Below are 14,469 nucleotides of genomic sequence, written 5' to 3' on the forward strand. Positions count from 1 at the left end.
CAAATACTAAATTGAAAGTTACAGTATCAATAAAACCTATAGCCAACAAAAATTTCATCATTTGCATGAAACGGAACAGAACTATCGGGCACCATAGATGACAGAAAAGTTGAACCTTGAATTTGGAACATCCCAATAAATCCTAATCTCATCTCCTTCCTTTAAGCTCCTCCTCTGAACAAACTCAGTTGTCCACCCACCAATGAAGACGTAACTTCCTGAACTATCCCATTTCTTGAAAACCAGATTATGTGTTGTTTCAGTATCAACGTCCCAGAAAACAACAGGAGCGCCCCTTTTACTCTTAATCCCATTTACTAAATCACTACTCAGAAGAGGCAAAACATCTTTCTTTACCAAGTTAGATGGAACCAAAAGCCTACTTAGGTTTCCAAGATCACTTTCTTTCAGCCTCTTCTTTATTTTCCACAAATCAAGATTGTTATCAAGAATATTTACCGTGTTATAACGATAGGATAGACTCAGATTAGTGGAGATGCCTTTTCTTCCCTCCTCCTCCAAATCTTCGGCAGTGTAAAATCTCATTCTTTCAAGATTGCAAGAATTGCAGGAGGACGGTTCTTGAACGACGGCATGTCCTTGTTGACAACTTGCTCTTGCAAAATCGGTAATCCAAGATTGATTGGAAAGGGTTAGCTCTGTCGAGACCTCTGGTAAAGCAGTTTGGCTAACAATTTTCGATTTCTTGTTACTGTTTTCCCTTGAATAATCGCCAGAAAGAGATAAAATAGTGGAAACTGAAGAATCCTGTTCTTCATTCTTTGGAATAGTGGAAACAGATGAATACCCTTTTGCGTTTCGTTTCTTCAGTCTTTTTCTTATTGGAAGAGAGGAACAATCGGGAGAGCGATTCTCCATTGTTGTAGAGTAGGTTCTTTTTTTTCTTGGATGCGAGAAACAATCGGAAGAGAGTTTATCGATTGTTACAGAAGAGGTTTCGTCTTTAATTGAAAGAGAGAAACAACGGGGAAAGAGATTCACCATTATTGTAGACTATGGAGAAGAACCAAAGAAGAGTTAGGGTTTCGTTTATTGTAGTTGATTTTTGGAGTGAAATTAAGGGAAGAGAGATTTTCACACACGGAGAATGATGAATTAGGAAGTGTAATGTATATATAGAGAGTTGAGAGGGGAAATCAGTATAGGAAAAGGAAATCAGTATAGATTTTGATTTTGATCTTATCTTTCCTGACAAGTAATTGATCCCCATGTTATTTAATGATAACAAGATATACTAAATGCAACAGAATCTTTAGTTATAAACATCTATAACGTACTCAGAACTAGCTAAGTCGGCTAGGAGTGAAGTAATTCACAAGTAGTTAAATCTACACTTAATTTAGTTCAGTTCTTTAAACGCAGCATTTTAGTTTTGCACAATTTGATTAAGAAAGAATGATCTTTTATTTAGGGGTTGGATTCCCGAACCATCAGGATTGGACAACCAAATACGGGTACAGGTTACCAAAATTGGATATTTAGGATATTTAGCATAATTCAATCTGCATAGGATATTTTCTGGTGTTTGGATATAAAGGTTTCTCAAATTTTAGTATTCTTATATTTTGCGAAATCAAGTACCCAGATAAAGGGTCTGTCTGTGGTCAGAAGTGTTTGATGAACCCAAATGTTGACACAGAGAGAAAAAGAATCGAGATGGAAGAGGTAGTCGAAATGACTAATGTCGCTACTAATGAATCAAAAAGAGACAAGTTTTACAAACAAATGAAGAATGTCGAGCTCAAAAGTTCAGCTTGGTAAGGTTTTGTCTTTTATTCTTATAGTTTGCAGCATATTTTGATTTTATTATGTTATTGAATAGTGAATTTACTAAGCTCAGATAATAATGAGTCTACAAGAAGATATCTAATTTATGATCATACTTGAATCAATTAACATTTGCTACCAAAATAGTGTTAAAAACCATAAAAAATAATATATCTTATCAATCATATGCAAGTTTAAATTCAATTTATTTAATCGATTTCAATACTAATAAAAATTATACAATAAATTCATTTACCAAAATCAATTGCAATGAATAAAAAATTGTGAATGTATACATATTAATAAAAATATATTTAGGCCTTTTGATGAAGCTGAAAGAGAAGAAAGTTGGCTTGCAACAATTGATTGTTTATGGAAATATAATCCTTGGAGTTTAACTTCCAAATATCCAAATGCCCATATATATTTTTGAGCAATTTGCCTAAAAGGTGTGTTTGAGAAAATTATATCTAAGATTATTTTTAGATGATTATAAGAATTACATCAACATAATTATTTATTAAATTACAAATTTTATGTAGACTCCATTTGTTTTCGTAAAATAACTTACAGAGAAATATTTTTCACAATTTTTCATTTTTTGGGGTATTCAAAAAAATAAGTTAACGGAAAAAATTTTTCTGGTTAAAGAAAGTAACTTCCCATTTTAATATAACAAGATTGTTTTTTTTATTATAATTATACTTAGAAATAAAGTGAATATTTTTCAGTCAACCATTTTTGGGTAAATAGGTTTCTCAAAACTACTTTTAGATTAATTGCTTTTTCTTTCTTTTTTCTTTTTTTTTTTTCATGTCCCTTAACATTAATAAAGTTAGCAAAGAAGTATAAGGGTGAGTAGTATTACTGATTTACGGAGGTGATTGTTCAGGTTTCATTTCAATCAACATATGAAGGAAGACATGTATCCTCCATATACGTAAAAATGTCATGCTAACTGGACAGGTCCATCCATTTAAGAAATTTAGACATGCATCATCCATATAAGGAAAATATAGAAGAGGCTAGAGATATATATACATGTAAGAAACTAGACACGTATCATCCATGTAAGGAACCATACATATCTCATCCATATAAGGAAAATATAGAGGCAAAACACGTATTATCATCCATGTAAGGAATTAAATACGTCATATCCATATAAGGAAATGTAGAATGGGGTCACAACTTATTATCCATCATATAAGGAAAGCATGAGGCCAACAAGACATTTTCATTCATGTAACAAAAGTGTAAAATGTGACTATAAAAAATGTATCATCTATCCAAGGAAAGTCTAATACATAAATTTAATCTGATACTTTTTGTGATTATTTTTGTAATCCTGAATTTTATAGGGATCCATCATGACCCAATATTTTCATATTTTAATAATGATTATATCACTCACCGAGATAAAATAACTTGTAGCGATTCAATTGCACAATTCTAATATCCTCTTAGTTTTTGGCACCCTAAAATTGCACAATTCTCATTATAAATTTCTGATTTTAATGTCTAACCATCAAAACCCCACTTGTCCATAGCAGAATCCTAATTTTCTCTATCTAAGTTTCCAATTATACATCAGCAATGCAAAAGACTTACTATAATATGATGCTATTAATAAATTATATTATGAATCTTAACTTATTTATAAGTAAATTAATACTTTTGCATTGATTAATTTAATTATTTTACATGGCATCATATTCAGAACTTTATTATTATTTTCCTATTTATGATTAACCTAAACAAAATATAATTAAATTATGACTGAATTAAAAATTAATTATATTGTTAAGGTAAAACCATAGCCAAAGATATATTAAGGAAAAAGTTAATCTTTAATATACACCCCAATTAATATTTTGAAGTTGAAAATTTAATATAAATCTCATATATTCCTATGAATTCCAATATCCGTCCACTTGTAAAATCATTAAATTTTTTAATAGCCAATTTAATTATTTTATTAATGTTTATAAATCCAGGAAAAACTTAACATTTTCAGATGTCTAAACACAAGTCAATAGGCTCATCCCAAATAACCCAACCTAACCCGAAAATGTTTAGTAAAAAATCCTGGAATCAAAATAATACAAAGTTCATGTTCAACAGCAAATACTAAATTGAAAGTTACAGTATGAATAAAACCTATAGCCAACAAAATTTCATCATTTTCATGAAACTGAACAGAATTATCGGGCACCATAGATGACAGAAAAGTTGAACCTTGAATTCGGAACATCCCAATATATCCTAATCTCATCTCCTTCCTTTAAGCTCCTCCTCTGAACAAACTCAGTAGTCCAACCACCAATGAAGACGTAACTTCCTGAACTATCCCATTTCTTGAAAACCAGATTATGTGTTGTTTCAGTATCGACGTCCCAGAAAACAGCAGGAGCGCCCCTTTTACTCTTAATCCCATTTACTAAATCACTACTCAGAAGAGGCAAAACATCTTTCTTTACCAAGTTAGATGGAACCAAAAGCCTACTTAAATTTCCAAGATCACTTTCTTTCAGCCTCTTCTTTATTTTCCACAAATCAAGATTGTTATCAAGAATATTTACCGTATTATAACGATAGGATAGACTCAGATTAGTGGAGATGCCTTTTCTTCTCTCCTCCTCCAAATCTTCAGCAGTGTAAAATCTCATTCTTTCAAGATTGCAAGAATTGCAGGAGGACGGTTCTTGAACGACGGCATGTCCTTGTTGACAACTTGCTCTTGGAAAATCGGTAATCCAAGATTGATTGGAAAGGGTTAGCTCTGTCGAGACCTCTGGTAAAGCAGTTTGGCTAACAACTTTCGATTTCTTGTTACTGTTTTCCCTTGAATAATCGCAAGAAAGAGATAAAATAGTGGAAACTGAAGAATCCTGTTCTTCATTCTTTGGAATAGTGGAAACAGATGAATACCCTTTTGCGTTTCGTTTCTTCAGCCTTTTTCTTATTGGAAGAGAGGAACAATCGGGAGAGAGATTCTCCATTGTTGTAGAGTAGGTTCTTTTTTTTCTTGGACGCGAGAAACAATCGGAAGAGAGTTTATCGATTGTTGCAGAGGAGGTTTCGTCTTTAATTGAAAGAGAGAAACAACGGGGAAAGAGATTCACCATTATTGTAGAGTATGGAGAAGAACCAAAGAAGAGTTAGGGTTTCGTTTATTGTAGTTGATTTTTGGAGTGAAATTGAGGGAAGAGAGATTTTCACACACGGAGAATGATGAAAGGGGAAGTGTAATGTATATATAGAGAGTTGAGAGGGGAAATCAGTATAGGAAAAGGAAATCAGTATAGATTTTGATTTTGAGCTTATCTTTCCTGACAAGTAATTGATCCCCATGTCATTTAATGATAGCAAGATATACTAAATGCAACAGAATCTTTAGTTATAAACATCTATAAGGTACTCAGAACTAGCTAAGTCGGCTAGGAGTGAAGTAATTCACAAGTAGTTAAATCTGCAGTTCTTGTTCAGTTCTTTAAACGCAGTATTTTGGTTTTGCACATTTTGATTAAGAAAAGAATGGTCTTTTATTTAGGGACCCATCAGGCCCAATTTTTACAAATGTCACCAAAATTGCATTAGGATTGGACAACCAGAATATTAATTTGATATTTTTTCCTTTGCCTTGATCCTCAATAACAGGATTGATGCCAATAAGCAGTTTTGGTTTTAATGAGTATACTCCTGAATGTCACAAATTAGATACCATTTTTTTAGAAGAAAAACTCTTAGATACGTCGATTGTGTCCAATTTTTGCAGTAAGAAACAAGCATCTTTGTCGTTAAAACTATTCAATTTCATCCGACTCATTTTCTTGTTCTAAATTTTATTACTAATTTTTTGAACCAAAATTCTCGATAGTTCTCCAAATCTACGATGTGTATCCTAAATAGTTTTCATTTATTTGCAATTTTGCTATTCTAAACAGAAAAAATGAGTTGCAAATAGAATGATTTCATTAGGATTTCTTTTTTTTTTATCAACAAAATTTTTGATTTTATTAATTGAAAATAATAAGAAAAATCAAATAGTTCTGTCAACAAGAAAATCAAAAATCAAAATTTTGATTTTATCCTATATAGTTCTCCATGAAAGCTCGTTATGCTTCAAGTGCTGTCAACAAGAGCAGAATAACCTTTATCACAGGTGAAAATCAAATAAGTGTCTGAAATCAAGCTGAAATGCTTGTAATTTTACAAGCATTGGAGATTTATGCTTCTTCTCAAATCAGTTCTGTCCCATTAATTATTGAATCGGATTCAAAAAATGCTATTTTATGGGCCACAAATAAACTTTCAAGATCTTGGCAATGGTGGATAATTTTTAATAAGTGGATTCCATTCTTTATTACAGGTGTTTTTCATCCATGTAAACAGATCTAAAAACTCATTTGCCTATACCTTAGCAAAGAAAGGAGTTGATCAAGTGAATCCTTTTTTAGCTTGGCTTTAAACTCACCTACTAGCTCTTGGGATAATTGATTGGTAGAGTTTTATTTTCTCTCCTTGCTTCTTTTCCTCCCTCATGAAAAGAAGCCGAATTGATTTTAATTCTCTATCTCTGCCTCTTATTAGTTGTGTTCAGGTTGCGGTTTTATTTTTTGTATAGACAATAGGCTTTTATTCTCTTTTTCAGGTTTAGACTTTGCGGGTGTACGGGAAAAGCCTGCTAACTTGGATATAAAATTATGAATTATGGGAGATTTTTCCTACTTGCTTCAGCTATTTTCTAATAATAATAAATTTATATTTGCTGATCAAAAAAAGAAAAAAAAAAAATGCAAGAGCAGAATAACCATCATCTTTACTCAAAACTTAACCAATAATAGTCAAAGTAATCAAAACTATCGCCACAAAATTTTTTATCAAAGTAAACTCAATACATGAAAAGGTTAATCAGGCACGACGAATAACACAAAAATTGAATCTCGAATTCAAAACATCCCAGTAAATCCCAACCTCATCTCCTTCCTTTAAGTTCCTCCTTTGAACAAACTGACGAGTCCATCCACCAACGAACACATAACTTCTTGAAGTAGCCCATTTCTTGAAAATCAACTTATGTTTTGTTTCAGTATCAACATCCCAAAAAGTAACAGGAATACCACAACTGCTAACAACCCCATCTAACAAATCACTGCTCAGAAGAGGCAAAATATGTTTCTGTACCAAGTCAGTCGAAATCAACAGCCTACTTAAATTTCCAAGATCACTTTTATTAAGCTTCTTCTTGATTTTCCATAAGTCAAGATTGTTATCAACAATACTTACCGTGTTATAACCATAGGATAGGCTCAGATTAGTGGAGACGCCTTTTCTTCTCTCCTCCTCCAAATCTTCAGCGGTGTAAAATTTCATTCTTTCAAGATTGCAAGAATTACAGGAGGCCGGTTCTTGAAGGACGGCATGTCGTTGTTGACAACTTGTTCTTTGAATATCGGTAATCCAAGATTGACGGAAACGGGTTAGCTCTATAGAGACCTCTGGTAAAGCAGTTTGGCTAACAATTTTCGATTTCTTGTCGCTGTTTTCCCTTGAATAATCGCAAGAAAGAGATAAAACAGTGGAAACTGGAGTAGAAACTGGAGTAGCCTTTTCTTCATTCTTTGGAACAGTACTGGAAACAGTCGAACACCCTATTGCGCTTGTTTTCTTCAGTCTTTTTCTTATTGGAAAAGAGGAGCAGTCGGGAGAGAGATTCTCCATTGTTGTAGAATTGGTTCTTTTTTTGATTGGAAGCGAGAAACAATCAGGAGAGACTTTATCGATTGTTGCAGAGGAGGTCTCGTCTTTAATTGAAAGAGAGAAACAAAGGGGAAAGAGATTCACCATTATTGTAGAGTATGGAGAAGAACCAAACAAGAATGAGGGTTTCGTTTTCTGTAGTTAAATTTTGGAGTGAAATAAAGGTAATAGAGATTTTCACATATGGAGAACGATGAATTGAGAAGTGCAATGTATATATAGAGAGTTGAGAATGGAAATCAGTATCGGAGGAGGAAATCAATGTACAAATAGGAAAAGGGCTTAGATTTTGATTTTGATCTTACCTTTCTTGACAAGTAATCGATTCCCATGTTATTTAATGATCACAAGATACACTAAATCCAACCGTATCTTTAATTATAAACATATATAAGATACTCAGAACTAGCTAAGTCGGCTAGTGAAATGTGGAGTTCTTCTTCAGTTCTTCAAATGCAGTATTTTGGTTTTTCACAATTTGATTAAGAAAAGAATGATCTTTTATTTAGGGACCCATCAGGCCCAATTTCTACAAATATCACCAAAATTGCATTAAGTTTGGACTACGAAATACAGCTTACCTCACAACTATGTGCATTAACTGCTATATACGCATGCTCTCAACGGTAAGTTTTAGGATTGTTATAGTAATGATTTTTGAATTTTGCTTTTAAATGATGATGTGTTAATACTATATTTTTCTTAAATGACATGAACAAGTATAATGATGTGTTATTGTTTTTGTTCTTTTTCTAAATAGATGTCTAATTTATGATCATACTTTAATTAACTAACATTTACTACCAAAATAGCATTAAAAAACATAAAAAATAATAAATTTTATCAATCATATACAAGTTTAAATTCAATTTCTTTACTCAGTTTCAATATTAATAAAAATATACAATAAATTCATTTACCAAAGTCAATTGCAATGTATAAAAAATTGTGAATATATACATATTAATAAAAATATATTTAGGTTTTGATAACAATTGATTGTTTATGTAAATATAATCCTTGGAGTTTAACTTCCAAATATCCAAAGGCCCATATATATATTTTTGAGCAATTTGCCTAAAAGGTGTGTTTGAGAAAATTATATTAGCATACTAAGATTATTTTTATATGATTAAATTATAAATTTTATGTAATGAAAATGTAACATAAATATAGTATCTATAATATATAAATAATTATAATAATTATAACTACAATGTTACAGTCGCTATAACTATAAAGAATATGTTATTTGATCCAAGCTTCATAAAAAAAAAAAAAATTGAAGCTGAAAAATGTGCTTGATTAATAAATAACATAATAATAATAAAAAAATTACATTATAATATAATAAGATTGTTTTTAGTATAATTATAGTTAGAAATAAAGTGAAAATATTTTTCAGTCAACCATTTTTAGGTAAATAAGTTTCTAAAAAAAACCTTTTAGATTAATTGCTTTTTTTTTTTTTTACGTGCCTTAATATTAATAAAGTTACCAAAATTTGAATTTTAATCCTCAGGGATGGACATGTATCCTCCATATAAGGAAAAAATGTCATGCTAACTAGACAAATTCATTCATTTAAGAAATTAGATATGCATAATCCATGTAAGGAAAATATAGAAGAGGCTGGACATATATATACATGTAAAAAACTACACACGTACCATCCATGTAAACAACCATACATATGTCATTCATATAAGGAAAATATAGGTGACGAAACACGTATTATCATCCATGTAAGGAACCCAATACGTTACACCCATATAAGGAAAATGTAGAAAGGGGTCGTCATATACTCAAGGAAAGTATGAGGCCAACAAGACATTTTCATCCATGTAAATGTGACTATCAAAAATGTATCATCTCTCCAAGGAAAGTCTAATGTATAAATTTAATTTTGTTATTTCTACGATTATTTTTGTAGTTCTTGAATTTTATAGGGATCCATCGTGATCCTGAATTTTCACATTTTAGTAATAATTATGTTACTCGTTAAAATGAAATAACTTTTACGGCGATTTAATTATAATCTTGTACTTTAATATTTCATTTTGACAATAGATATAGTTATTACCGAAATGTGAAAGTCAAATTAAGGTTATGTTTGATCGCCTGTAAAATTTAGAGGCCACAAGGAGATTATGGAGCCAATTAAACACATGTCATCCATGTAAGAATAGAAATGAAAATGAAACTTTTTTTTTTGCTAAAAAAAGAAAATTAATCAAAGTAATTTTGACTTTGCCTTTGCCTTCCAAAATAATGAAGGGTATTAAAAACTTTTAATCTTACTGGAAATCTATTCATCTGCAATAATTATGAATAGCGTTTTTGTTTACCAGTATTCATAAAATTCACTCATTTATATACATACTTTTATTGTTGTGGGAATAAAAATGACATCAATGTCCATGTAATTTGAATGATAAATATTTATTAAATAAAATACATAATTTTTTTTTTAATCACTCTGATACAAGTCAAGCTTGAATATTTCCCTTGTGTAAAAACATTGAATTTTATTTTTTTTTATTTTATTTTTCGGAGAACATACAAATGCATGAGACAAAAACACAATATACTCTTTATCAAAATTTTTATAATTACAATAATTTTGACAAAACACATTGGTTCATATATTTCACATTTACGCACGCATGACCAGTGATAGCATATGTGGATTTTTGTGTTCAGTTTAATTCTTACATTATAAATAGAGAAGAGAATCATTTTACTGGCTAAAATGAAAGTTGAAACACATAAAGATTTTCTTACTTGGTTATAATATTAGAAAAAACAATATATAAATCATTTGAACTGCAATTTCACATAATGATTGGTTGTGAAGGCACTTTGTTGTAGGTGGGCTATACCTGCATTTGGTTTTGTATTTTTTTTTTTTTCAATGATATGTTTGTTATAGTTATTTGTTTTGAGTTTTTTATTTATTTGAAACATGAAACAGTTTTTAGTTTTTGATTATTTATTTTTTGAAAATTATTTATTTTTCTAAAATTTATTTTTCTTTTATTTTTTCACAATGTGAAAAATTGTTTCAATTATCAAATCTTTCTTATTAAGTCATTAAAGATTTTAGTTAATAATAAATTTTTTAAAAATCCAAAATTTCAAATGAAATAATTAAAAATATTTTATAATTTAATTTTAAAATTTCAATGCCACAGTAACTATTGATTATTATGTTGAATAAAAATATAATACTCAAATATTATAATAAATAAATAATAATAAATGACATTAGATTTATATAGATAGAGAAAATAATAATAAATATAAAATAATACTATATAGAGAAAAAAAAAAAGCTGAGAATTTGAATAGAGATAAAAATATGCTTGCTTATTTTGGATAAATAAAATGACATTAGATTTATATAGATAGAGAAAATAATAGTAATAATAACAACAACAACAACAATAATTTTTTGAAGATAAGTCTTATAAAATGAAAAAAATATAGAAATGTAGAATTAAAAATAGAAAATACAATTCTGTAAATCACTATTTGTGGTTTCATAAAATTTATTTTTGGTTTTCAAAATAGTTTTCTCAAACGCAAAGAAAAAAAAAAGTTAAACAAGTTTAAACAAATAGGTTTTGTTTATTTTTTAAAGAAAAAAACAAAAAACAAGAAACTTAATCGAAAACAAACGACACCTTAGTTATTAGTTGTGTTAAGAATTTTGAATAGTTTCTGATGTCCAGTTTGATGTATATTTTGACCATTTTTTTTTTTTACTTAAATTAACCATATTAAGTTAATGGCTTGGGATAATACTTAGATAAAATAAGTTTTTCCTAGACAATATAATTTAATAAAAATTATTTTTGCTAATAAAAAATTTTCATCCAAGGAGATTTAACCAAACTTAGAAAAATTTAGTCATATAATTTCAATCTCCCCTTTTGGAAATTGATTTAAGAAAAGGGTGGCGATATATATATTAAAATCAGGGAAAGACTTACCTAAGCCCGGAGTATGAACCCACATATACACAAAACTGATTATAAATTGTATTTTGATTCAATTGAGATGTTTCTGACTATACACGAAGAAAAAAATAATAAAATTTTTTAAAAAACTCTTTTTTAATTGGCTTGTGTATGAAACCACTCATACACAGGTTGTAGACAAATATAATTCATTTGCCTCTTGTATTAGCAATTTGTGTAAAACTCATAATCATTGCAGTTCAAGCCATCATATCTTTAAGATGCAACCACATCAAACAACTTGCAAGTTCCATAGCCAAATTTTGCATAAACAACTACAACTCCGTCCAAAACTCAAAATCTATACTTTATATAAATGTCAATCAAAGTGCAAGTTTCACCTATACACCAAACTAATCACAAATGGTGTTTTACCTCAAACAATAATTTTCTTATTATACACTGGAAACGAAAGATTAAACAGTAACATTTTGTTTAAAATTCTTTTTTGATTGGATTGGTGTATGGGATCACTCATACACAAGGTGTAGGCAGTCTTATCGAGAAAGTATTATTTACAACAGGACAAGACTTGCCTAAATTTAGTGTATGAGTGGTCAATCAAAAAAAGGTTATTTTAAAAAATTGTTATTGTTTTATCTATATTTTTTCCTAATAAATGGTCATGAATGATGTTGTTTGAGGGAAAAAAAAAAAACAGTTTTTATTGTTTGATGTATGAGTGGAGCCTATATACTGAGCGTAAGTAAGTCTTACAAGCCGGATAAGTGACCATTCAAGATTTTATGACAGAAATTAAAGGTAAAATAAAACAAACAACACTCAAACAAATGGGTAAAAATATAAAGAAACAAGGTAATTACTTAAAAGAGAGACATCCTAATTTAATGGTAGTAGCAACTATTATTACATCCTCGGTCATGAACCCAGCACAAAAATCCTGAAAAAATGATTTCTTAGATCTAAAAAAAGAAAAAGCGAAACTAAAATAATACGATAAAAGTGCTAATGAAAAATAACAATAATTAGAGCAAGAAAATTGTGGATATTATATAGATAAATTTAACCCGTTATAAATTCATTATATGCATTAATATTCTTTAATTAAATAAAGAGTAAAATAATTAATTTAAAATTTTAATAAACCCATTGCTATAGTGTTAACAAATACTGCTTTGGCAACAATGCCACCCTAAAAAAATTCTCCTCAAGAATCCATTACTCGGATTCTTAAAATTTTCAATTTACTATTAATAATAATGTTTTATTTTATTTTATTTTCAAAAAAAAAAAAAAAATCAACGTTTTGATTTGAGTTTAGATCCTCAAACACAAAATTTGGTTTTGATATTTTACTTTGTAACCAAGAAAGCTTTTTATGACAGTTCCATGTCTCTTTCAAGTGGAACTTTGATGATTAAACATTTAAAGTAGATAGCATTAGAATATTATTTTCATTTATTCTTCAGAGATCATTTATTTTTCTTTTTCTGGCATTATTTCACTCTTCCCTCTTCATATATATCTTGATTATGAAAATATCAAATGAGTGTATTTATTGGATTTCGTTATAAAGAATTGATTGGTTGTCTGGATTGCACAATCTACCCCAATTAATTTCAACAATCAATTTATTTAACAAACTAAAATATAATTAAAACCAACTAGTTCTAAGTATCTGAATTTTATATATATATATATATATATATATATATATATATATATATATATATATATATATATATATATATATCCTTTTTAATCCATTTCTTGTCAGGAAAGGTAAAATCAATATCAATATCAAAATCCTACTCCTATAATGATTTCCTGTTAACTCTCTCTCTCTCTCTATACACTCTACTTCACATTTCATCACTCTCTATACGTGAAATCCCTATTTCCTTAATTTCAATACAAACCGCGAAACCCTCAATACTCTTCTTCTCCATAACCTGCTTTACAACAATGAAGAATCTCTCTTGTTCCTATTGTTTCTTACTTCCTATAAAAAAGAGAACCTACGCTCGAACATTGGAGAATCTCTCTTTTGGGCAAGAGAGAAGGCAATGATCAATATCTTCACAACACAAATTACACAGAGGACAGCAAGCATCACCTTGGGAAGTCAAAATCTTTCTTTTGAGAAGATTTAATCTCGTAAGGATCCTATTTAGGAAACACTTCCAAGCAAAGAGAGAAATCTTTGAGGGAAGTAAAGAATTCCATAGGAATTTGAAGTCTGTAAAATAATTTGATGGAGCTTCTTCACCACTTTCCGTCAAAGAACAGAGATTTTTTGTAGAAAATTTGCCTTTTTTGTCAAAAGCCCAGATGATCTATCTTCAATGTTGGGAAGTATAGAAACCTCATTCAGCTTGAGAAAAAGGGAATGGAGGGAGTCTTCTTCCGCAGCACGTAAGGCTCGTCTCCATTTTAAATCCCAAACCCAAAGTCCTTCTTCAAAGTGACCTTATTGAAAAATTGATACTGACTTGGAAAGGCTTGTTTAAGAGGAATTTCTAATAGCCAAGAATCAAGCCAAAACTTCATGGATTTACCATTACCAAGAATCCATCTAAAACCATTAAGGAGAAAACCTGCTAGAGAAGAAGGAGAGCGGCCAATGTTTATACTTAGTATTTTTATTAGTTTTGGTAGAATTTCAAATACCCAATTACCCTTATTAAGTTTGATGTTCATTTGCAAATCCTATTACTTTTTACAGAAGTTTACTTACAGATTAATCAATCCTCCTAGATTTAAAAATTTAGAATTTTAAATAAATTTTCTTTTATAAAATTAAAAACACTTTAAGAGCATATATTTACAAATAAATTTCTTAAAACTTTATAGAGTTTATTTATCAAGGAAGTATTAGAACTTATTTTTATAGTTGATTTATCAATATGATTCTTCTATGTTATTAGGAGTTCAT

General features: G+C 29.5%; 3 protein-coding genes across 3 annotated transcripts; all 3 read right to left on the reverse strand.

The window, feature by feature from the left end:
* Positions 1-81: 81 nt before the first annotated feature.
* Positions 82-879, reverse strand: LOC119370305 (B3 domain-containing protein At2g33720-like). The gene has a single exon (XM_089723264.1). The coding sequence runs from the start codon at positions 877-879 to the stop codon at positions 82-84; it is 798 nt and encodes a 265-aa protein (XP_089579390.1).
* A 3,113-nt stretch (positions 880-3,992) lies between these two features.
* On the reverse strand, positions 3,993-4,790 carry LOC149495825 (B3 domain-containing protein At2g33720-like). The gene has a single exon (XM_089723265.1). It carries the CDS (start codon positions 4,788-4,790, stop codon positions 3,993-3,995), a length of 798 nt encoding a protein of 265 aa, XP_089579391.1.
* A 1,912-nt stretch (positions 4,791-6,702) lies between these two features.
* On the reverse strand, positions 6,703-7,512 carry LOC105649731 (B3 domain-containing protein At2g33720). The gene has a single exon (XM_012236476.3). The coding sequence runs from the start codon at positions 7,510-7,512 to the stop codon at positions 6,703-6,705; it is 810 nt and encodes a 269-aa protein (XP_012091866.3).
* Positions 7,513-14,469: the final 6,957 nt, after the last annotated feature.

Source organism: Jatropha curcas, chromosome 6 (genome assembly GCF_041381405.1).
Source record: "Jatropha curcas cultivar XTBG-Jc1 chromosome 6, XTBG_Jcur_1.0, whole genome shotgun sequence".
Lineage (NCBI taxonomy): Eukaryota > Viridiplantae > Streptophyta > Magnoliopsida > Malpighiales > Euphorbiaceae > Jatropha > Jatropha curcas.

Bases quoted from the DNA above. Each gene is read 5' to 3' on its own strand.
- LOC119370305 (XM_089723264.1), bottom strand. From the start codon at position 879: ATGGAGAATCGCTCTCCCGATTGTTCCTCTCTTCCAATAAGAAAAAGA.
- LOC149495825 (XM_089723265.1), bottom strand. From the start codon at position 4,790: ATGGAGAATCTCTCTCCCGATTGTTCCTCTCTTCCAATAAGAAAAAGG.
- LOC105649731 (XM_012236476.3), bottom strand. From the start codon at position 7,512: ATGGAGAATCTCTCTCCCGACTGCTCCTCTTTTCCAATAAGAAAAAGA.